Below are 25,990 nucleotides of genomic sequence, written 5' to 3'. Positions count from 1 at the left end.
CGCAACAGAGATACGCGTAATGGTTGATGTTAAACAAATTCTCCTTGTGAGATTTATAAGTATAATGAATAAGATCTGTGTCTGCAAAGAGTTTAATAATAAACTTCGAATACACATTTTGAATTCATAAGTCACAATCAAAATCTGCACTAATCGGAGCAGCATGGTCAGACATCACAAAGCCTGCAATTTGCAATAGTACAATATTAGCTGTCAGGATTTTATTAGAAAAAATGTAATCAATTCTGAAGAATGATTTATGGACTGGGGAGAAAAAAGAACATTCTTATCTATCCAGATTAATGAGACATCATGCATCTACTAAACCTAATTGATCAGTACATTTTAAAAATGAATTCTGAGATTTTGAATTGACTAACTTGGTGTTTGATTTGTGGTTTAAGGTAAAATCAATCTGATTGCAATTACCACAAATTATCAAATTATCCAAATTACAGGTGAGAAGATGATTTCCAATATCTTTCCAGAAGTTAGGACCTGTAGCATTGGGAACCTAAATAGTGACAATATTTACAGTTTAAATTTAATTGTAAGGTTACAGAGGACCAACACCCACATCAATCATTTTCTTGTAACACTTAGATTTGAAGTTTCTTGGCAATTAAAAGTGAAACTCCATTTTTATTTGGATGTGCATGAAAAATGATCACTTGTCTGGAAGTTGATTTTGTTTGATTGTTTCATTTAAATGAGTCTCTTGTAAGACTGCAATATAAAGTTGCTATTTCGCTCGATGGGAAATCATTTTTTGATGCTTAATTGGCCCAGAAATACCTTTTACATTGCATGCAGTAACTTTTATAGACCTAGAATGAATTTAGAAATTAATAAGAAATAGCCTAACAACTTTTAACTATACATATATATATATATATATATATATATGACCCCATAGTAATGAAATGTGTTGATGAATTATAATAATAGACACAAGCATAAGGGGAGGCAAGTGTGAAAGCATGAATAGATTATGAAATAAACCTTTTTATGCAAATATAAATAAAAGTTCCACTAACACATTTGGCAACCAGCAGAAACAAAAGGTCCCAGTAACAAATCGAAACCATCATTTATAAAGAATGACCAGAAGGAGGATAATTGAAACCTCCCAGATTATGAATAACAAATTGTAATATGCACTTCCGTCGATTGAATGACTTGCTGAATATCTTTGAATTATTTTTTTTCTTCCACTTTTCCTTTGTCTCCATGTTCCTTCTTTATGATGCATACATATACCCTCAGTCATACAATGATCACATGTCTTACGATGATCTTTTCATAGTAAGACTATCGGAGATCTCAAAAGTTATGAGTAGTTGGGATTATTGGTGAGTGATCTAGATGTATCCCATGCTTTTTCCAATGCCAGAGAAAGATGACTTGAGAGTACTGTCTATTCTGCTGCATTCCTTCCATTTTCAATAGATGGCCTTATACCATTTGTGTAGATTAAGAAGGGTCAGATGTTAAATGAAGAGAAGAGGTTTGTATAGATTATGTGGAGTAGGACCAACCATCTGGGTAAACAAACTCTTTTGAAATACAGAGATCCATAGTAATTAGCATTTTAGATGGATCAATTAAGCCATAGAGGAAATTAAATTTCTTTAATGTAGGTCTTAAATTTCAAAACTATTTATTTTTAGCAAGAGTGTCTTTAGAAAAATCAGGAGAGCGATATATGCGGTTATCTTCATATTGAAATGGACCTGATGATTTTGCTATATTAAGGATATTATTCGCCTGTTGATGTCTTAAGGCACAAATCATCATAGGCCTAGGAGTTATAGTTTTTCTAAAAATGTGAGTGATGCGATGGGCTTGTTGCGTATTAAATGGTGGCGTAAATGATATGCCCATAAAAGATATTTAGTCGTTACCTTCTGCCTTTTCTGGGATCGCAAAAAATCAGATATTGTCACGACTATTGTGATCGTCTAGGTTCGCATTGGATGCCTCAAGTTGGTTAGCATGTAATTGCATGTGTTCCATGCCTTCCACTTGGTCCTCAAAAGTTGAAATACAATGTTTTGTTTTTCAAGACTGTTGAACTGTAGCATATTGTTAATTCCCCTTAGTTCTTATTTGATAGATGGCACCGGTAGGCGACACCAAAAGTTAGTTAATGCAAAACTCATAATGACGAAAGACGTAAGTTTGATATGTTATTAAACTTCTAATCTGCTGTTCGAGAATTAATGAAACACTGCAAGCTGGTTACCGTGCACCACCATTAGAGTGCAATATTAAACATTTCGATATCTGAAGCGGTCTTGTGCTCTGCATCTGGAATTTAAGAGCATTTGATACTTGATCGGCACAACTGCCTGCTTTTCTTTTCTCTAGCAAAGGCGTTAACAAAATTATGATGGAGTATTTGTGTGATAGGAAAGTACACCAAGCTTCTGCCTTTGTTCCGCCATTACGCGTTCTTGTCGGCAGTGCTTCAACGGCAGCTGCATTTGACAGAGCACAGTGCAGGTTCTTAAAATTGACATCTTTCTGTAAGGGAAAGTTTCCTTGACATTGTTTTCTCGAGGGATGACCTCTGTACATCTTACTAGGGAAGATAATTAAAATAAGGGGACCCGTAGAGCGAGAGCGATACTGCCGGGACTGCCATTTTGTGGGTGCTAACCGTGCCCCGTGCACATTTCCATGTTACTGCGTAATGTCTTTTAGAGTACCAAAATGGCTGAAACACAAGATTTTCAGCTGTCCTTTGCCCATCATCTATCCCTGTCCTCTCTGGGATATATTTGCCATGTATCCTAAAACCTTTCCTGGGGAAAGCAACAGCTTTCCTGGGAAGAATGGTGCTGTGTGTGTTTCGCCAGATGTAGGGGCAGGAGCATCATTACTTAATAAATTAAAAGAAAAATTAACTAATGATGTTTTTCGTTTTATGTTTTTCTTCTTGTTTGTGATGTATATGATTTCTGTTCAAACCTTTCTCTTCATGTTGATGGGGACTGGTTTGAGTTTTATTTGTTTCAACATCAGTGATTTTCGGCAGCCGTTATTTTTTCATAACCTATATTATTTGCTGGTTGACCCCTTGTTATGACAATGACCTTTAGTTTGTGCACTAACACATGGTACAATTTTTTAATTTTATTTTTGGATGCGTCTGAACTATTGCATTGCAAATAGGCACTAGCTTCATGGATATTATTTAAATGAAGACAGTGGACCGTAATTACACATCAATTGTTTCAAATGAATCATTAAATGGACCATTACAGCAGTGAATCATATCAATGTATTTGAACCCTGAAGAAGAGCAAGGCTCAAAATGCTTGCTCGCTCAGTGATCTGATCTTTTCAGCATTTGAAATTCTTTGTATTCAAATAATTTGAGTAACAATTGACAGTGTATTAGGATAATATTGAATTCTGTCTGAAACAAGTCACTATTACTACATTAGGAGGCCTAGACTGGGCTCTTAATTAGGAAACAATTCTTGGGAAGTACCGTTTGAAACCAAGACCCATTTTTGTTTCTTTTCGCATAAGTGAGAGACGTAAGGGAAGCGTCTCATACTATTGGTCTCACCACGACCCCCATAATTAAACTATCCTATCAGGAAGCACAGTGTTGGAAGTCTTATTCCCTGCTTTTCAGTGACTCTGTGGTATAATACATGGGTTTTTTAATTGCTAAGAGTTTCTCTAAGGAGTAATAAGTAACTGTGTTTGTATATATTTTGCCTAACTTATATTTATAAGACTGCTCTGTGTGTTTTAACTGAACCCTGCACTACTCTCACACTCTCCTAACGCTAAGCCTTTCTGCTCAGTCACACTACCCAGATAGTTTGTCTAGACTTTCGTGTCTTTCCCTGTTCACTAAAACCGGTTGGCCTCTCAAAATTCTGTCCAGCTGATTCTGAAAATCTATCTTAACACTGATCTTAAGAGTTTTCATTTGTATGACCTGAAACATTGTATCAATGATCTACATCCAACTCTGCAAAAAATAGTTTTGGACAAATATAACCTTTAGTTAATGGGATTACCTTTGGGGTTCACCCACTTCCTGATAAGGTTTTCTCAGGTCTAATTTTGTGTTTGTCAAAGGGGTTTCCAATATAGACCAAATATTGTTTATCCTAATAAAATAACGATCATAATATTACTATTGATAACATTAGAATGCTCTTGAAGTTTTCAGGTGGTGCCCACTGATGCGTTGAGTTTCAAATGTCTTAAAATTTGAAAATCTCACTCCTCCATCAGACTTTAAGCCTTATCATTTCTTACGGGATATGCATGGTGCTGTGTTAGATCCTAAAAGCCTAGTTGTGATTTTATTCAATTATTTGTAGAACTTCCCTGACAGCGGAGTAGGAAACATTAATAGGGGGTAGAGTAGCGAATATTTTGTTCGTTTTTTCTTTTTATTTCATTTTTATTCAATCTCTCTGAGCGGTCTTCGTAAATGGAACTATATGCACATGAGTGCGTGCAGGGGCTGACTGGGCTGGAAGATTGAAGTCGGGGACAGCTCAGGTAAGTAAATGTGTCAGTCTGTTTGCGTCTTTGTGCTTGGGAGGAGAGTTTGTTGTAGGGAGGGGATGGGAAAATGGGAGTGTGATTTAATGTTTTTGTGTCTGTGGTGAGGGTTGAGGGGGGATGCTTTGTGTGGGTAAGGGAGGCGGCAGGGAGTAAAGGGGAGGCTTGGGAGGCGAACCCCCACCCTGATTTGAAGTTATCCCACCAGCACGGGAGAGGGTCGAAATGTGGTTGTGATAGACTTGCCAGGGGTTGGCGGCAGGCGGGGAGGGGAAGTAAGAGTGAAACTTATCACAAAAGTGTGATCATTCTACATTTTGAAGACGACTTAAAATCGGTATTCCTGCAAAATATCCCCACCAAAAATATCGCCGTACATATGGCCTTTTGTCTCGCCATAGATGATATTTTTTGGGGGGGGATAATTTGTGGAAGCAGGGGTTGCGGGGGTGTCCCCCGCACATTTAAAAATAATGCCGGAGTTGCGGGGGTGTCCCCCGCAGGGTCTATGGGTCAATATCGGCGCAAAAATATGGCGATATTTATGTATCGCAATATTTTTTAGGGGATATTAACGCATGGAACCATAAAATCAGCCAAAATAAATGCCTTTTTTGTGTTCGGACTTCATTTAATTTATTTATATATTTTATCTTTTAAATAGCGCCCAAATCCCAGAGGCATCTAGGTGCTTTTAACTTAGGATAGTTGGTTACATTGATGACTTATTGAGGTTACTATTGAAAACAAGCAACATAAGTTAGGGTGCATACATTGGGATACCTCACCTTGTGTTACGGGGCGCTACATCAAAATATTCAGTTGCAAGTCGGTAACAAGCAACATAAGTTTGGGTGCATAGATTGGGAAACCTCACCTCATGGTACGGGAGCTACATCAAAGTATACAGTTGCAAGTGGGTAACAAACGACAGTTGCAGATGAGTAGAACATTTGATGTGGAGAACAGTATTGGCTAAGGTAAGGGAGGTAGCATAGACAGGTGATTAGCAAAAGTGATGAGTATCCGGGTAACAAGGCAAAGCAAAGGCGACATCGTATAATGTACTGTATTTAAATGTGCAGTGAGGTTGTAACAGGCAGGAAATGTGTGGAGAGTGCATAATAGGTATTGGCAGCACAGTCGTTAAACGATGGGGCCTTTCCCAGGAAGCCGGGTTGGTAAGTCTTGGGAGTCTAGGGCGGGGGCGGCACTAGAATCAGCAGTCAGCGCAGTGTGCCAGGTGACCATCAGGCAAATATAAAGACTGTTTAATGTTCTCCGCCGGCCGTTGGAGTTTAGGGTCAGAGGGCACAGACCGGGACCAACAGGGCCTTCGATGCGGGCTTTAGAGTCGGCGGGCCGGCTCCCTCCTCCCGGTTGATCCAATTGGCTAATGAAGGCAAGGCTAGCCAATGGGGGCCGGGAGCAGGCCAGGCACATCTGCAGAGGCACTGCGGTCCGAAAAAGGCGGCATGTAAACACGCCTTATCATAGAGTGAAGCAGGTATCTATATGATCAAAGACACGTGGATACTGTGCTATTGCATCCATAAAGTTCAAATTTCAAATTCAAAATGCAGAAATATCATGTAGTACAAGTGGAACAACCATAACTTTAATGGTTTCTCGCCATCCCTACAATGAGAGCTGCAAGGGCGACCCGGCTTGTAGATTCCCGGTTACGTTTTTAATTATGGAGGTTTGAGGTTTTTCAGAGATGATTTTAAGGGAGTCCTAGAATTGTGTTCTGAGGTAGTTCATCATTAATTGGTTCCAGCAAAGGCCTGGATTTGGTTTTTCTACAAGTGGGTGTAAGGGGTAGGGTTTGAGTTTTGTCTTAAATTTCTATCCCGACACCTCTGAGAAATTATTAATCTGGCGCATAATCTTCCTGATGGTAACGCTGGAGTCAGAAATAAAAAGTGATTACATCAGCATAGGCTACCAATTTTAAATCTGAACTCCTGCCTCCCCCCACACGTTTAATATATATGATGCTATTATCACTTCTAAAATATTCTGATAGGTTGAATGGTCTGGTTTAACAAAGTCGAGAAGTACATTTTCTGTTCTAGGGGTGAGGGATTTTGTGAAGATTTTGCAATCAACATTATCCAGACTAATAGGTCTGCAATTTTTAGTAATAGTTGGTTCGTTATCATTTTTGGTTATGACAATGGTTTTGGCCCAAGTGAATGATCTGCAACGGTACTTGGTTAGAGAGAAAGAGCAATGGCGAACCAAGCGCCAGGTGCAGATGAGGTGTTTAAATGTTTGGTAAAATGTCACAGGAAAACAGGGTCAGGTGATATTTTTTCTTTAACTTTATTAATAGTCTTATTGTTCTCCAGAATACTGATTGGTGAATCCATTTGTTCTAAATCACACTCGCTGTAATTAAGGCTCTGTGTTTAGTGTAAGTATCTGTGAACGTCGGTCTCGGAGGGGGGGTACTCGCATGTTCTTATACAAATCTTTAAAAATCTACAGTATATCAGCATTGCTATTTTCAATTTGATGTAATCTGTCTAGAATAGCGATAATCTTCTAAACTAACTTTCCGGTGTTATTAGAGTCCTCCATGATATTGATTTTGGGTGATGTTGGTGTCTAAAGTACATTTTAGTGCATTCGTACATTAGTTACTGGAAGGATTTCTAAGAGTTATCTTCCAGATATTGTCAATCCATCTCTTTAATGTTTTAATGCCTTCCTCAAGCTTTTCACAGATTGTTTTATTTTTTGTGAGCAACAAATGTATTGAATTCCCCTCTTAATGTAGACCTTGTCCCAGTTCATCCCCAAATTAGTATGACCTGGCTCGTTTCAAGAATTATTTTGACTACAGGTTAAGAAGGCTCCAGTAGCCTTTTCATCTTTTCCAGGTCTCTGTTTTGCAGGTTGTGGGGGTGGAGGTACAGGCGAGACAAGGTTTTATGCATAGGCGTGATCGGAAATGACCATAGGTTCGATATCTGTCTATTCACAAGTAATCAATTCTAGAACTGGGTTTATGGATGTAAAATGTTAATTCAGTTTTCGGGTTTAAATGTCAATGACTTTATTTTAATGGCTGCGTGTGCCTTGCCGCCCTACACACTTAACATCTGATTTCCTATCCAAATTGGGATCAACTGGCATGCTGCAGTTACCTCCAATAATGAGATTAGTGTATGTCAGAGGTTTGCTTGTGTTGCTAAAGGTTTCCCAGAATTTAGGGTCACCATGGGGTCAGGGCATAAATATTAAGTTGTAAGTGATGTTATTAACTGATATTGTGGTTAATGACCATCATCCGTCTTAGCCAGATGTCGAGTTAATAGTCATTCAATTTGCTACTTAAGAGAGTGATTACCCTATTTACCTTCTCTGTAACCTCAGAAAATAATGTTAAAAAGCTTTCTTTTTTCAGTTAATGGCCTCATCTTGTAATAGAGAATTTTCTTCTGCAGGAGACACTTACATTTTAACATGTGATATGATGTTCAGTGTCTAACAGACTATTGATTATCTTTAATAATACATTTGCTTCCTAGTAGTGCTGCTCCCGCACAATGCCCCACCCAACTCCTTTCTTACCTACCTTTAGAGATGTAAGGGCATGCCACAGCCTTGTCCATACATATTTTAAAAGTGGTGCTGAATAAAAAAGAGAAAAGGCAAATGCAAATTCTGAGAGAAAAAAAGGAGTCATAAGGCGGTAAACTGTGATGTAGAAGTGAAGGCTGATGGGATTATTGAGTGTTCGTTATCATTTCCATCTTGTGTGTAATTCTCCCCACTTAGTGAGTGCCCAAAGCACTTTTTGCTGGACTATTGTTTTTTTCTGACTCTCCTGAGTGAGTGGGAATCTTTTTCCTCACTCGCTCATTCTTTTTCTGTGACTCTGGGAACCCTTTTTGGTTAACTCTGGAGTCTGCTTTCCTCCATCTTTTTCAATGGCATCTGTATTTTACTGCTGCAGCACACAACACCTTTTGTGCAGTGTTGCTGGGAGCTCCTTGAGCTTCTCTCTTTGGTTGTATTGTATTTTCCTGTGCTAACTAAGTTTTACCAGTATAGGGGGTTACTTTTTGTCCTACCTATAATTTTCTTTTGTGGGATCAGCCCACCCACCTTATGTAGAGGGCTGAGGGGACAATTGGTACCCCTTTTCTCACTTATCCAGTAACTTTCTAGTTTCAGTGGCAAGTGTGAGTGGCTGGTGGCAGTGGATATTTTCTACCGACATTTGTGTTTTTTTGTTTTTCTTTTTTTACACTCAGGCTGCTGTTGAAGACCACATGGGTCACCATCGACCTAAAATGGTGCCAGTCGTATTTATTTGCCAATTCACGGTGGCCTGCCCTTTCTTGAGCCTTCGTCTGCTAACCGGGGGGAGGGGGGGCCCTGCTCACGCTTTTTGTCTTTTGCTGTTCTCCATTGGGAAGCCTGCCCGGAGACAGTATGTCTGGGGGGACAGAAAGCTGGTGGACATCGAAACTCCTCAGGTCTTTGTCCTCCAGTGTGTCTTCTTGGATCCAGGTCTAACAGAGTGCTTGGCTGTCTGCTTGGGACAGCCACCACCCAAAATCTGAATGGTACATGAATTCTTATTGGCTGGGTTCCTGCATGAAAGGCGAGGGTCTTGATGCTGAAGCCATAGTCCTCCACTGGAAGATCCATTTTGAAGAAGAAGAATACAAAAGAAGACGCCTGGAGCTACCTCCAGCTACCGCCAAAGCTGACTGAGTGACCGCTCCTCTTCCAGCCCTCTCTTCTGTGCGACAGGAAAGATCCAGAGTGGACGACCTCCTCCCTTGGACTGGTGGGCCTAACCTGTCTCGAGACCAGCTACAGTTTGAGCCATCCCACGAAGTGCTGCGACCTTCCAGCCCTGCAAACTGGAATGCCCTGGGACCTTTGGGCCTGATGCAGCGCATCCTCTCGTCGAGCGCGGTTTCAGCTGAAAACTTGTGGGCATCTTCCTGAACCTAAAGAGACTCCGTCCTGATCGTAGACGTCCCCTCAGAAAAGTGAAGGACAGAGAAAAGGAAGAAAGTCTGCTGGGTGACATCATTGGCTGCTCGAAGCCTGTGTCGAGCCTCCACAACCAGGTGCCACGAAGATCTGCTGTGTATTCCTATGACTGAGTCTGACCACCTGCTCCTGCCATAGGTCCTTCCTCCAGCCGCCCATACCAGAGACCTGAACCGGAGCTGCTATTGTCTTCCCGTGGACCTGCCGGTTGATATTGCTTTTTTTCAACAAAGCATGTACAATCTGACTCCTGCTTAATTACCTTGTTGTGTTGCTGTTCGCTCCTCCTGAGCTTGTAGTGTCATATTGGGGTGGACGACCCAACTGTGGTCTGGACGACCCAACTGTGGTCTCCCAGGCCTTACCTGAAGAATGATGGTCTGGAGGATGGCCAAGGGCAATGCCAGAGGTTAGGATTAATTCCAAACCTTCTAGCCATCGCCTCTTTTGTTTTTCATATGTCACCCCGAGTGGGACGGGTATGCCTAGATGTGGCCTATCCCGAGCCTGCTGGGCCCATAGGCCCAAACTACTCCTCATTGATGACGTACAATGAGGCCAAAACATATCTGGGGATGCTTGTGGTCTCGTGCAGAAGGGATATGTCCTAGCAGTTCAGGCTCGACTGGCACTTTTGGGGTGTGACCAAGCCTGATTTGCATATGGTCTTTCCCCTGTAATGGCTTGGCAAGCTGAAGAACGATGGTCTGCAGGGTTGACCAAAGCAATGCCAGAGGTTTGGATTAAATCCAAATCTAACTGGCATCACCGCGTTTGTTTTGAATAAGTCTCTCTGGCCATCTGTTCTTTAGGCTAAAATCGTTCAGGTGGCCTACCCAGCCCCTCTGAACCTGTTGAATCAGAACTTGTTACTTTCTACGAAAAGCATCAACTGTGCATTTTCCAACTTTGACAGCGTCTGCCTTCCTTTGTCTCCCAGTGTCCTCATCTGACTTTTGAGACTCTCATTCCCCAGATAGGGTTGGACTTCTAAAGATGAGGCATTCCTAAAGTTGTTAATTTACCTGTATTGCTGGTTGAGTTGGTTAATGTATGATTTGCTAACCTAAAACTACTCTTGTATTTACTGGATTATCATCCAAGGGTCTACTGTTTCAAATGAGTATTGCAACAGCAAATATCTAGTATAAATATCGATTTGTGTGAACTGTTTTTACTTACCTAAGTTATTTTGGATTTGATATTGACTGGTGTGTATATAATAAATAAGCATCGTTTTTATAGAACTACAGTGTGCAAGTGTTTCCTTAACTACAAGTGTGCTCAACAGTCTTTGTACTCAACTAGAGCCCCATCACCCTCCTAGATTAAGCCTGGCTGCTCAGCCATTGCTAACATGCCTTTTTTTGGTTGTACAGGCCAAACCTAAGATTCAAACCCTGTACACCTAAGAGTGAGTCTTCTAACGTCCTACAGGAAGTAGACTTTGGTAAAACACTCTAACATTAAGGAGCAACAATACCCTATATATCCAGCAAACCGGGAGATTAAAGTGAGTACTAGGTTTATCCTCTTCAAGGCATCTCCTCGATAATAGCTTTATGGAATGTGTTTTCTTGAGGTTAAATTTGAACAATAGCCAGTATTGAAATAAACCATTGAAAATACGATCACTAATCTATGAGCTCATATGACACTTGCCCATACAAAACTATTTGCATTGAATCTGTGACATGTTGTAGATACAGTACCTAAATGTAGTAATGTCTGAGATTTTGAACTCTTGAATGTAAAAGGAATAATTGTATGTGTCTACAAATGGTGTTTGATTTTATTGGAAGAAACTAAACATACCAAGCTCTGTCAAAATACGTTGTGAGATCTGAATTGAGAAGTCTGTGTGTCGAAATCTGCCTAAAGAGGTGAGGATCCAAGCAGAGTCAGTGGACGTGCGAGTAAATGTATTAATCACTGCAGTAGTGTCTCTGAGGAACGATCTGGTATTCTGACTTGATCCCTGAGGCCCCGCTTCTCATCGAGGCGCAGTGAGCATGCAAAACAGCACACTTCACTTCGCCTCTTCCTGACGCCCAGGCACCATGTCTATTCTGAAGTGGGACTGAGCGTCAGCGCAGTGCATGAGAGTGCACTGTCTGCTATCCGCCTGTTTTGACAAACGGGCAGATTGAAATCTCTCCAGCAGTTTCGTTAAATAGCGAGTCAATCATAATTTAACGAAAGTGCTGCTGAGAACATCTTTTGCGTTTTAGCAGCGAGGGGACACATGCAGGGTAACTGCAGGCTGTGGCTGTCCTGGGCATTTATAACTGCTGCACATTATAACAACTCCTGCTTTTATAATGAAAGGTTAAACTACACGACAGGACGCAGAAAACAGGATTCAATGTGCTACACCGCCTGGCATGAGTCCACACATTATCCAAAAGGTTGACCATCTTCATGTGGTGAGGTGACCCTGCAATCCAATATTCTTTAATGAAAAGTCTATTGGATTAGCTTTGTAAGCGGCCCTATTTCGCATGTTCATCCTGTCGAGGCGATTTACCAGTGCTCTCTGTGGCACTCCTCCACAACAGCTACCCGAATGACACCAAAGAGGTGTATAGCCGCCACTTTTTGGCATTCACTTTTGTGGAGGAGTGCCACGAGAATCGGCATGGCAATTCACCAATTATGAAAGTGCTGGTTGCTAGGTTGGTTTACCGCCCATCCTAGCAACAGGCTCACATATTTTGAAAGTGGTGCATTAATTCTAACCTCGGACTAATATGCCACCTTCAAAATAGGTGTTAAGTACAGAAAATGTCACAAACGATTTCTATGCCATTTTCGGTACTCAACACTGTGTCCCGAATCGGGCTTTGAGTGGTTTTAGGAAGAAGTCAACACATTTATTCATAGATTCAAAAATGGAACCACAGCCTGACACAATGGGCCTGCCTGGAGGATTAGTGTAATTCTTGTGCATTTTAGGAAGGGCGTAGGTATTAGTCATATTTATTTCGAGAAATCTAATCCCAGTTTAGGGCAAATGATCTTGCTTCTGAGATAATCTGTTTGATTTCCATTGTGGTTAAGGAACTAGTTGGTTTTTTGGTCATTGCGTAAATTAAGGACCATTTTTTAAAACTGTTTTTTTTACCCATTGCCACAATCCCACCTTCTTTATCTGCTGGTTTTATAACCATATCTCTATTGGTGCTGACCTTTTTCAAGGCCAGTTCTTTCTGGAAGAGACCTCATTGATGTGTGCTCCCTTTTCACAGACTAACTGATTTTTTTGGTTCAGTGTGTTGCCAGATAAATACTACTACCGATTCTTTCTAGACAAACCTGGATTGCTTGATTCTTTAAGTTTTCAACCAAATTCCTTTGAAACAATTCCTACCCGCTAAAAGATTTCTTATCCCAGATGTACAATGTACACATTAATTGAAGAATGCAAATTTGTGTTTTTTCTTCTTTAATGATTTCTGATTGTAATAGTGTCATTTCATCTGACCTCCTTAATATGCAGGGCTATACTTCTTGTGCCCTTTCATATGTGTATTCGTATTGTGTAACAGACTCCAGATTCTTTGTTTGTATTATATAATTGTTTTAAATATATATACAATTATTTATTACATCCATCGACTGTGAAGGTTTGATTTCACGTGATTTAACCATCGTTATGGCTATTTGTAGGTTTTCTGCATTAACTGTGATTGCAGTAACTGTCTAAATCATTTTATGAGTCATTACCCAACAGGAACAAACCCCCTTTAGTTTTGTGTATTATTCCCCCAGTTTCTGGTTGTGTAGATGGTACCCTGCCCTTCCGTACTAATTTAGATGTGTGACACACTCCACCGCACATTGTTCGGTTTTCAATACCCTCATTATTGAGCTTTGTCTCTTAGAAGCCTCCTTTTGATCAGCTTTTTCTTTACTGCTTGCCAGAGCTCGACACTCATACCATCATTCCATTCAGCATCCAAGCCACTTCCCTAGAGACCTGTGCCAAATCTCCTACCTGTAACCTACATCAACACCTTACTTGCATTTAACAAGATGTAAAGTATATATTTCAACTGTTAACATTCCTTTCCTTTATTGAAAATTATACTGTTGACCTTCTTAGTGTTGTCCATGCTGGCTTGACCACAGCCACCACTAGGTGCGCCATGGAAAGGTTAAATATTCCCGGTTTTGCTCGTTTTTTGGAAGGGACCCATACACTGTAAACATAGAGCGGGTGTATCCCTTCCTAGCACAACTCACATCTATGACTCTTGTTACTTCCAGGGAAAGCTTCCCCACCGCTGGCCCTGGAGGCCCTCCGACCAGAGATGCTGCTGAAGCTGACCATCGGCGGTCTAACCCTCACCTTGCTACACCAGTACCTAGAAGGAAGCCAGCCTGAGCCTCAACCAGCCCAGCTTTCCCAACTCATCAACCATTTCTTCACAGAGCTGGCTTATTTTAAGGACACAGCCTTCAGCGGGCGGGACTTCCAACACCTACGTCAGCAGTTTGAAAAGGCCATCCCTTGCAGTCACCTCAGGTATGTTAGGATTACCTGATTTGCTACCTTATTTGGATGTCCCAAGCAGATAGAGCAGCTTCTGCTGGTCCATGATCTTATCTAAAGCATACACATGTTCATCGGATTTGTGAATCCTGGAGCTCAACTTATGTTTATAGTGAAGAGTAGGAGTGAGATGGTGCAGGAAAAACACTGACCAAGCTGTCAAATGACCTGTGCCAATGGGGACAGCGGGTTACCATGATTACTTTGGTCATATCATTCTAAGAGATCTATTAGCAAGTTCATTGTGCTCATTTCCACCACACACATTTAATGGTGTGATTTAATCAGATATATAGGTACACACCTGCAGATGTGCCATTGTTCACCAAGCGATATTAACCTTTTGTATTTAAAGTATCTTTAGCAGCAGCATCCTTGCTTGCATCGCTTTTTTTCCTGCAAGAGAGTCAAGGGTGTCGATGCAGCTCTCTAAGGCTATTCCTAAATTGCATAATAAGGCTATAAAGGTTGCTGGTCAGTGTGCTGCATTTGTCTATTTTTGTGAAACTTAAGCAGAAGTTGCAACAATGGTGAGGCATTATGATGCTACCAAGAGAGCTGGATGCGCAGCTGGTGAGTTTTTTTTTCAAATTATAAAAAAATAAACATGGCCTTGTTGACATAAAGAGAGTCCAACATTGATGAGGGCTACACAATGTTTATTAAGTGATTAGACCCTGCTAAAAGTGGTTGTATTATGTTTAGTCCTGAGGGAAGATTTTGGTAGGCCACCCTACTATGGTGAACAGAGAAGATACCAAGAGGTTAGCCAAACCCCAATCAAGGTAAGGTAGTGGGTAGAGTCCACAAAGAGCAACACCAATAAATCTAAACTAGTTAAACAGGTAAGTTAAAAAATATGCAGTCATTTATTGGGCCTTTTAAAATACACACCAAGCAAGTAAAACGTCTAATCAAATATTGTCATACCAACACTCTAAAACAGATATACACATTCACGCTCGGGAGAAATTGAATAGCATTTGATTCAGTGACCAGTGAAACACAGGTAAGTACTCTCATGCATTAGAACAGTGAAGAACACTTCATCTTACAAAAGCTTCCCTAGCTCTTATAAAGTCCACCCAAAGTTGGTTTGGGGCCTTCTGCCCAAACACAAAATTCACCAGTTCCAAAGACTATTCTTGACAGATGAGTTTATGAAGAGATTGGTGATGCCTGTGACTATGATTAATAAGAGTAGAACCAGTTGGATAAAGTTCAGGTCAGTAAACTCACTCAATCCCATTTCTTAGGATAGTCATAGGAAGGCATTCTTGACCAAGCCTCCACCAACCAAAGTCAGGAAACAGGCCCATGTAACCCTATGAGGGAAAGAAGGGCAGAAACAGATGGGTTAACTTACTCCTAGCTCATTTCTCCAGAAATTATTGCTGGTGTTCTGGAATCCGTTGGGGACACAATCGTCTGTGCTTGGTCCTGTTGAGGAAGACCTAGTGGTTGATGGTGCAGAGGTCACTTTCGGACACAGGATTTAGTTTCGGTCGGTTGTGGTGCTTAGGATTCGTTCCAGACAGCCCCTGGAAGGACACCCAAATGAGGAAAGGTGACGACTGCTTGTAGGCAGACCTCCTCATGATACCTTCAGGGATTGGAGGAGTGTTGCAACGGGAGTCCCTAATGTCAGGGGGCGACAGTTGATCTTCAATGGACAAAGGAGCAGAGCCAGCACAGTTTCATGCACAAAGACTGAAAATACATGAGCAGGTATCTTGTTGCACAAGTTGAAGATCAGTTCCAAGGATGCACTCAGGAAGGCTACTGCTGCAGCCAGTAGCCCAGGAGAACACTGGTCAGACCACTGGCTGCTCCTGGGACACTGATGAAGGCTCAGGTCTTCGAACAGGGGGTTGAGATTGGTTGTTGCCACCTGTCTAGGGGGTGGAAGTACTGACAAGAGTCTTCTTGAGATCAGAACGGAGGAGCAGGGCTTCACCGTATGTTAGGAAAGATGTGTCATTTTGCAACTTTCCCAACATAGTTTTCTTTGAACCCAATTCTTTTTGCCCCGTTTTCTATCCTGTCGTCACTTTTTGAAGGGAAGTAAAGCCTTCAACTTCACTTCCTTTTTGCTCATTGTTATGGGGAAACTGATCAGTTCCTCAGACTATCAGCACTGGGAAACTGTGTTTGCCTTTTTAATTCTTGTACATTTTAACATTGCACAAAGCACCATAGAGTGCAGTGCAATTGGGATACTTTTGTATCACCTTAGTTTTTTGCTCGTGGGATTTTCTGGTTGCTTTTATATGTGCTTAAAGACAAGCAGGTGACTGCAGTCATATTTTTTTAATTTTTGCATTATTTTTGGTGTGCACATTCACATTTACCATGTATGGCTGCTAAATGGGTGGGCAGTGCCCTAAAATGACAGTGCTATGAGTTTTGTGCTTGTTTCTTTAGTCCTATTGTTGTTTGGCCTTCTTCCATCCCTCTCAAGTCAGGAGAGTCGAAGTCGTTATAAGGTAGTGTCCTGGCAGGATAGTAATTCCTATGTTTGTGTGTGTCACCAGAAAGAGGGTGGGACTGTGTAGTCCCAGTCCACATCTTTGGTGCCAGAAAGTCTAGGTGTGGAGCAAATGTGAAACCAGTAGTTGTCCCTGGTTGGGCAATTACTGGCTTTTTGGTGCAGATTTGTACCCTATCCTTCCAACTTGGATTTTGGATAAGAGGACCTCTGCAGCTTTTCCTTCTGATCATCATTGGAGCCAAGAATCCCTTGAAGAAGAGCAGCCTGCTGAAGATCCAAAGAGGACTCCTGAAGTGGGCCAGTATCCCTTTCAGTAGTCAACCCAGTGAAGCCCTGTTCCTCTGCCTGATCGGCAAAGACACCGAGTGGTGCTTCAGCCCTTGGACGCTAGTGGGATCAAGTAGTCTCAATGCCTTCTCGATGATCCTGTCCCTCAGAGCCTTCAGAATTGTCCTTGGACTACCTGGTGGACTAACTAGCGCTCCTGTGGGTTACCTCACCAGAAGCGTCACCGTTCCATGTTCGAGTCCGGAATTCTGGTGTTCACCAGCTTGTGCCACTAGCAGACACCTCCCCAAATATCATCTTTCCGCCTTCAAGGGAGCCGGTCTTGGAGCAGCTGCTGTTCCTGCGACTGGAAGGACATCTGTCGTCACCTGTGTGTAGAGACTGTCGCTGGAACTCGCCTTCCACGAACCTGTCAAGTGTCCTGAAGAGGCCTGCATTGGTGGCTCTTGCAGTACTTAATTGGCAGAAGTTGCGTCTGGCAGCTGCATCCGACCGGAAAAATCCTCAAATCCGCAACTCATGGGCACCTCTCACCGAAACGCTTAAAAGGAAATTGGGAGTTTAATAGCTTAGTATCAAGTTGCAAGGCTACGACCAAGCTTTGACTAGTAACACAGTGAAAGAGGGGTGGGCAGACAAATGTTCTTGTAATATGTTTATCTTAAGGACCTCTCTGGTCTTTAGGTTACAGTTACCTGTTTCTGTTATGTTGCATTCTTTGTTTCTTGGGCAATGGGTTATTTTCCCCTCTTCCCAAGGTAATTATCCTCCAATTCAATTTCTCTCACTTTGGGGTTTTTTTGCTTCTCTTTCACATTAATACAGTTCAGGTTCATCCCCTTGGTGTTCACGCTTTCATCATTTGTACTGCAATGAGTTTCTCTGTTACTATAACGAGTCCCTTTTGGCTTCCCTGTATTCCCGTTCTCCCTGTTACCTTCAGTTTTGCAGGGGAACGTTTCCGGTGCCTGAAGATACTGGGGACCTTCTCCTTCCCTCTGTTTGCTACTTGATCCGGTTTTCGCACCGTCAGTTTCTTGCGAGTTTGTCTCCTTCTCGCTTCTCAATACCACTATGGGTAACCAGTACGTTCATTGCTTCCTCCTTGGGTTGGTGTTGGCGTCATTGAACGGACAGCCTGCCCACCATGATTGCTTCATGATCACGCCACCACCAAGCTTTCTGCTCCAGCCTTCTCGGTTTCTGGCTTCTCGCACAGGGGACCTCTCCTGTCGGCGTCTTCTCTCTCTCTCTCTCTCTCTCTCTCTCTCTCTCTCTCTCTCTCTCTCGTTCTCTCTCGTTCTCTCTCGTTCTCTCTCGTTCTCTCTCTCGTTCTCTCTCTCGTTCTCTCTCTCGTTCTCTCTCTCGTTCTCTCTCTCGTTCTCTCTCTCGTTCTCTCTCGTTCTCTCTCGTTCGCTCTCTCTCTCTCGTTCGCTCTCTCTCTCTAGTTCGCTCTCTCTCTAGTTCGCTCTCTCTCTCGTTCGCTCTCTCTCGTTCGCTCCCTCTCGTTCGCTCTCTCTCTCGTTCGCTCTCTCTCTCGTTCGCTCTCTCTCTCGTTCGCTCTCTCTCTCGTTCGCTCTCTCTCTCGTTCGCTCTCTCTCTCGTTCGCTCTCTCTCTCGTTCGCTCTCTCTCTCGTTCGCTCTCTCTCTCGTTTCGTTCTCTCTCCTCTTCCCTTGTCAAAGCACTCATCGCAGTAAATTGGAGATTTTTGATTTAAAGGGACACATTCTCTTTCTCTCTGGTAACGGCATAAATTCACTTTCTCTTTATCCCAGTCATGGAACTTGTAATTGTTTTGTGTATTAGATAGTCCCAAATATGCCATTATGTGAAGGGCATCAGGGAGTCCTTGTCCCCAAATGGGGAGTCCCACTTTCCTTGACCTCTAGGGAGGGTGTTGCAGAGCCGGCTCACCATCCTAGTGTCACATGGGTGTGGGGAGGTTACTCTTTGGAGAGAAGTGACAAATTCCCTCGATTCGTCACTGCACCTTCATTGGGTTTTGGCTAACCTCTCAGAGCGCCTTGTTAGTCGTAACTATGGTGGCCTCCTAGAAGCTGTCTACCAGGCCAGATTATAGAGGTCCGTCTTAACACCGGGACAGCAGGGGAGTTGATGCTGGTCAGCTCCATGGTTCATCAGCGGGCTGCATTTCTAGGTTTGGACTGGGAGCTTGCTCAAGCCCACGAATGATAAGGATCTGCACCATTCCAAAAGGAAGTGGCTAGCCAATCGCGGCTAGCCACCGCCCACAATATCTGCCCAGCAACAGACATTCAGGCACCAGGGATATGGGTTGGGACTGGACAGTCCCAGCCCCCGTCCACTGGCCACACACAAACCACTGCTTAGCCAACGAACGCAACAGCTTTCCTCAGAAAAGGGATTCCATACAAGGCATTTCCTGACCTGAGAAAGCAGGAAGCAGGCCAAAGAACAACCAAACAAATTAAAATTGTGGCAGAGCCATCTTAGGGTGCTTGCCACTTTTACTAGCCGTTCACAGTAAATACAAAAGTGCACAAGTGAAATGTTTCAAAAACATTAGAAATATCCTTGCCGCCACCAGCTTGTCTTGGGCACATTGTAAAAGTAACCAAAAACCCATTATAGAAAAAGATGTGAGGATACAAAATATCTGAACGGCACTTTGTGTGCAGTTGTAACAATACAAGAAATTCACAGAGAGAAAGTCTCTCAGTACTGATATTCTTAGCGACTAATCAGTTTTCCCATTAGAATGAGCAAAGAGGCAAGGTAAGTAAACTGGACTGGCAGGCCTCTTTCCTCACTAATCGCCCTTCCCAGCTGCAACTGGGCACTTTCTCCTCCACAACCTCACACTCTGCCAGCAGTGTCCCCCAGAGTTCTATCCCATCGCTGTGGCTCTTCAATATCTACCTCGCACCTCTGGCTCACCTGATCTCCTCCTTCTCTCCCCATTTCCAATGTTATGCTGATCACCCACAGCTCTCCTTTAAACTTCCCTCTACTACCCCCTCGACTGTCTGAGCACCATCCAGGCATGGTGTGCGGCTAATGATTTCTGTCTTAATGCAAGATCCTTCTTATTGGGACACCTGCATCCTGTTTCCCCTGCTACCCTCTGGCTGCTCTCCTTCAGCTCTCTACCCTTAACATCCTGTGAGGCCAAAAATCTTGGGGTAGTTTTCGACTCCTCTATCTCCTTCACCTGTCACATCTTGGACCTTGCCAAGAAGGCCCACTTCCATCTCCACCTCCTTAGTGACATTCTCCCTTTACTAAGAAGCTCAATGTCTCCAGAGTGCCTGTCCTCTCTAGGCTGGACTACTGCAACAGACTCTTCCTCAACCGAACCCTTTCCTCCCTTCGCCCCCTTCAGCTAATCCAGAATAGAGCTGCAAGACTTATCATTGGCCTGAAGCCCAGAGCCGTATCTCTCCAGTCTTAAAATCTTTCCACTGGCTCCCAGTGGCTGAGAGGATCAGATTCAAGACCTTCTGCATCATCCACAAGGCCTTCTGGGGCCTGGGTCCATGCTATCTCCAACTCTCTCGCCCTAAATACTTCCCTGCTAGAGCCCTCCACTCCTCTAACTCCAACTCTATGCTTTTCAAACACCTCTCCAAGCAGAGAATGGGAGGCAGGTCTCTCTCTTCGACTGATGCCTCTCTTTGGAACAGTCTCCCGGCCCCTCTCAGACTTGAGCCGGACCTCCTTCAAGTTCCGGAAACTTCTCAAAACTCTGCTCTTTTTGACCTCTTTCCCCCTTCCCTTCTAATCACCCCACTGCCGCTGAGAGTGGCGGCCTGGTCCTTCATGAATCTCACAGGTTACCAGGCCCTCTACCCAGTCGACAACAGCACCCGCCCCCCTCAGCACTGCCCTTGCAGGTCCCCTGCCGGACGGCTGTGCTTCCCACCCTGGGGATTGCTCCACAATAGCACTTAGCCAGTGGCCTCCTCCCTTGGCACCCTTTGGCACGTCCCTCCCAGGCCCCCACCAGCACTTGCCCTTACCTTGCTCCTTGCCCCCCTCTTCCATATCTCCTGCACTTCTCTTCACTGCACTTGCACGTCCGAATGTCACAAGGCCTAGTAGGACCATGATTGTATATTTACTTTTTCTGCCATTGTTAATTAATCCCCTTGTTACCCCACGACCCCCCCACTTTGCCTTGTGGCGCCTGGAAACACCATTTTGTTGTATAGGCGCCTAACAAATGCTCAGTAAATAAGTAAAGCCAGAAGGCTTTACTTCCAAAACATCAGGACATGTTTCAAAACAAGCTAAACAAAAGGGTGCCCCATAGAGGTTTATGGGAGGAAATCAGCAAAAAGAAAATCTTTCCTAACACATGATAATAGTGTGAGAAACCTCAGTATTCTCCCACCTACTTCCCTGGAATCTTCCATTCAGGTGGGCAGGGAAGGGCCATCGCTTTTGGATCCTGACCCTGGGGGTTGACAAGCGAGAGAGTATCACCTGAGTGCAGGGTCACGGGGGATTGGCAGGAGAATACCCAAGGGCAAGACATGGTATTCCCCCTTTTCCATGTATACACCAACCCACTCTCCCTCAAACTTAATGGAGATTTTCAAATGACACCCAACTCCCCCCCCCTCCTCATTTTCATTAGGTACGGGGACAAAGAGGCGATCACAAGCAAGCTAGGGTTGCTAGATGGAACCCAAAGGCCAAGGAGCAGAAGGCTGCAAGAAGAGGAGCCCAGAAGGACCGGTGGAGTGTGGGATGCTGAGACGCTGGCCTGGTGTATGTGAGTGGCTACCGCATGGTGAGGGAGCCGTGTCTCCAGGAGGCCAGAGCGGATGGAAGGCAGTCGATCAGCCTTGTTTAGCCCAGTGCTAGTTTCCCTGGGACGTGTGCGGGTTCCTGGGCTGTCTGAGGGTCAGATGGTGAGACCCTGACCTCAACCCAAATGACGTGCTCGCTGGTGCCGCGCTTCTGTTGGTGAGTTTCATGAGGCACAGAGAAACTCGGTAGCTTCTGAGTGGCTGGAGAGGGGGCAGGAGCGTTGTGGAAAGAACAGCCAGGTGAACAAAAGTGGCAAGAAAAAAGCAAGCAAAAGCTGGAAAGCGGGGAAAGCAAAGCGAAGCAAGAGAAAGGTAAAAGCAAAGCGAAGAAAGCGAAAGCTGTAAAGCGGTGAAAGAAAGCAAAGCTACGAAAGCGAAGCTGGAAAAAGCGGTGAAAGAAAGCAGTCCCAGATGGTCGCAACCCACTTCCGGAGTCATCCCACACACGCCCTGCACTAGCCTGCAAAACATTTGACTTGTGAAGTGTAAGGGTGCAGAAAGAGGAGATTGACACACAGGTGGCATAGTTGTTGCTATAAACTTGTATTGTTTAAGAACATAAGGAGAAAACCTAACTTTCCCTAACTCCAAAAGGGTTTTCCCTGCCTCAACTAAAAGACTAATGGCTCTGTCAGAGTGTCCGTGTAAATCAATAGTCCACCGTCCTTTGTCAAAAACCCTACTTCTGTCCCTTACATTTAATACTAAACTAAAGATAAAGTAGATCTTCTTGGTACAGAAAAATGTCTCTCTTCTTCTGGACTGGTGCTAGAAGTTTTGTTTCCAATTATTGGTTTCACATGGGGGAAAGAAACCCCCTATGGGATTGTGGACGACTATTCTCAGGAAAAAGGTTATGCCCCCGTTTCAATACCACAAACCCCTTCTTCAATATTAAGTGTTGCCCCCCTTTAGTCTGGGAGCCTGTAAGAGAAAGGGAGACAGTCCATGAGAGGACAACGGCTTGGCAGGAGAGTAAACCAAGCCATTCAAATCCTTGAGTCTGGGACCCTCACCCACATAAGAAATTGAGAAGAAGGACCTAATCTTTTGCTTGGCAGGTAAGTGCGACACACTGGTGGGATAAAAGAACTGACTCTGAGAAGTAAATCCTTGCAAATTACCCAGTGACATTTACCTAAAAGGTTACAGGACTTGGAAGCCCAAAGTAAGTAAATTAGAAGCCTACGGGAAAGGAGCACTAAGCTAGCCTTGGAATCCTATACTTACTAACATTGTTTATTTCATCACATTTGATTGCCAGAGAGACTGGGAACTGTTCTGTTCATTGGAGCTACCAAGAACACTTTACTTTGTGAAAAGATCATCCATGCACAGTTGGTTTAAGTTGTAAGTGTTGGGGACAGAGGTCATCTTTTCGAGATACGACAGTAACAGACTTTTTTGGTTTTGAACTTCCTGACGATTTCACTAGTTTTCTTTGAGGCAGGGACACTGCTCTTAGCTTAAGGGATAGAGAGGCCTTTTTCCTACCCTTTCTTGATTAATAAAAGTATGTACCCAAAATAATACCACCATTGTGTCTGAGCCTTACTTCTAAACCCTTACAGACCCCTTACTTAACTTAGGTGGGGCTGGGTCAAAAATGGGGCATGTAGACGGTGTGTTCTGTCAATGAGGAAGGAGGTTAACCAGTCGAGGAAGGTTGCCTGAGAGTTTTATCCTGTGGGATAGGACGCTGAGCTCGATGTTCGCTCCTGCAGAGAGGTAAAGTACGAGTAGGGCTGAATGTTCTTTGTCAGTGTTGTGATGCTCATTGAAGGTGTGACGTAGAGTGGTCTCGGTGCTGTGCCTAGTTGAAACCCAGATTGGAAGGGGTTAAGGTGGTTATTTGTCGTGATTTGTTGTTAGAGTTTGGCTGTGATTACGCGTTCTGTGATTCTGGTGAAGTGTGGCAGGATAGGGATGAGGTAGCGGTTTTCACAGTATGTGGAGTTGAGGGATTTTCATTTTGAGGGGAGGGTTTGCCCAGGTTTGAGTACAGAGGGTACTCTTACGTCCTGTCCCCTTTCCTCCATACTGTATGGGCGTCCTTGCTTGGGACGGGAGACAGAACCTTTTTCACCAGAGAAACCTTCTTCCCCTTTAAATTTAGAGGCGCGCATGGGCATGGCCCCGGCAGAAGGGCTACCCTGACTCTGCCCACCGGCACCACTCCTCAGTCCTTTTTTCTGCATCGACGGGAACAGACCGCTTTCGCCTGCACTCCTTGGTTAGGCCTCCGGCCTTGTAATTCCATGCGCTCTTCCCTGGAGAAGTGTTTTCTTTTTGTCTTCTTCTTGTCTTTATGCAGATACCTCTGACCTCTGACGACCACGCTCCTCCCAGGCTCAAGTCGACTTCTGCGGGCACCAGCAGGTTTTCTGCCTGTGAGGGACTCTTCCCTATGTCTGACCCCCACGCTCTCTGCCTCCACCTGACCATGGCTGGGAGTCTTGTACCGCGTATGACGCGCTTACACACGCGCTCTGAAGATAGCCCGGTGGACGGAGCTCTTCAGAAGTTTACCTCCAGAGAAATCGAGGAATTCGTCATCCAGGCCCAAGGTTGGGGCACTTTTTTTTCATCCGCACCTAGAGCGTGAAGGACTTTTCAGGTTCTTGCACCAGTGCATGTACCGAGGCTACTACAGCTATCGGCCGTCATGCCGAGGAGTCCCTACATCCTAGCGGTGACTGCACTGAGGGGCTGCAAGGCTCTATTACCAGGTCTCCACCCGAGGGGCTACGCCCTAGTACCAGACAAAGGTCTGAGGGGGTGCCTGTACGCACTACGTACCCAGCAAGGGCGGCGACTCCTCCAGGAGGCGTGAGAGCATTGGGGGATCTTTCAGGTCCTAATACCAGTGCAGGTACCGATGCTGCTACAGCTACCAGCCGTAAGGCTGAGGGGTCACGAGATCATAACGGGCACTGCACTGAGGGGCCGCAAGGTTCTATTACTGGGTTTACTCCTGAGGGGCTATGCCCTAGTACCGGACAGATGTCCGAGGGGGCACCTCTAGGCACTACGGACCCCGCAAAAGCGACTCCCTCCCCAGGAAATGTAGGAGCGGGAGAGACCGTTCAGGTCCTGGTACCAGGGCAGGTACCAAGGCAGCTACAGCTGTCAGCCGTCAGGCCTAGGGGTCGGGTGATCCGAACTGGGACTGCGCTGAAGAGCCACGAGACTCAATTACCGGGTCTACGCCCACGTACCGGACGGATGTCCGAAGGGGCGCCTGTACGCACCACATGTCTCCGTCCAAGAGGCACAAGCACGGGAGCGACCTTCCAGGTTCTTGTACCAGTGCAGGTACCGAGGCTGCTACTACAACTACCTACCAGTGACTGAGCGGAGGGGCTGCAGGGTTCTATTACCGGGGTTAGGTCCCTAGGACTAGCCCCAGACAGATGTCTGAGGGGGCGCATGCACGCAGCACTACCGGTGACGTCGCCAAAGGCAATCGGCCTACCAGGCCCTGTCCTGAAGTGCAGGGTAGGCCTCAACCACCACCGCCAGGAGTCTTGGAAGAGGCGGGGCCCAACGCGGCAAGCACACAGACACAGGCACGTGGTATGCTGCCCGACAAAATGGCCGCCGGGCCAGACAGAATGGCGGCTCATCTGACACCATCCCCTTTTGGGTCTGGTCTGGTCTCCTATTCACAGATTTTCATACATTGGTTACCCCGCAAGTATGGCTGAGACATAGCGCACAGAAGTCTTGATGTGCTCCCTGGATCTGAAGGAGTCTTACCTGGATCTGAAGGAGTCTTACCTTCATGTGCCTATCTGCAGCCCCTCGATCCTTTCGTAACGTCAGGATCAGGGGCTTCCATTTCCTTATTTAAGTTCTACCCCTTGGCCACACTTCAGTCCCCAGGGTCTGTACAGGTTGGATGAACGCGTGGCAGCCCTATGGGGGGGGGCAGGGTCACCACGCCTATCCAGGCCTAGACTGGGTCATCAGGACAAGGTCTCCGAAGGCAGTCCCGCACTCCGCCTCCGCCCTTATTCTTCCACTACACGAGTTGGGATTTTCCATCAATCTCAAGAATTCACAGCTGGAGCCCAGGCAGACTCTAACTTTCCTGGGTCTCATCTGGTATACGAGCTTCGAGAGTAATTCCCCTCAAAGGTCAAGATCAGTCATCGGAGGCCCCGGGGGAATTTTCTCAGCACACACCTCGGTTGGGACCCCAACATAGTGTTGGGTGCCCGGGCGCATAAACCCATTGGGCCAATGGTGTCTGCGTAAATCAGGCTAGCAACCTTTAGGTCAGCCCTCTTGGTGGG

The 25,990-nt window shown here is 44.6% G+C and overlaps 1 protein-coding gene across 1 annotated transcript in view; it reads left to right on the top strand.

The window, feature by feature from the left end:
* The window catches only part of ATG2A (autophagy related 2A), a 2,105,371-nt gene that overhangs the window by 433,875 nt on the left and 1,645,506 nt on the right, over positions 1-25,990 (top strand). The window contains exon 11 of the mRNA XM_069644746.1: positions 13,831-14,089. Coding sequence (XP_069500847.1) covers positions 13,831-14,089 — 259 coding nt within the window. The remainder of the gene's footprint in view (positions 1-13,830; positions 14,090-25,990) is intronic.

The sequence above is a fragment of the Ambystoma mexicanum genome, chromosome 2p (assembly GCF_040938575.1).
Source record: "Ambystoma mexicanum isolate Mex_15411 chromosome 2p, UKY_AmexF1_1, whole genome shotgun sequence".
NCBI classification, from domain to species: Eukaryota; Metazoa; Chordata; class Amphibia; order Caudata; family Ambystomatidae; genus Ambystoma; species Ambystoma mexicanum.
This window is presented reverse-complemented; position numbering and strand designations above follow the sequence as displayed.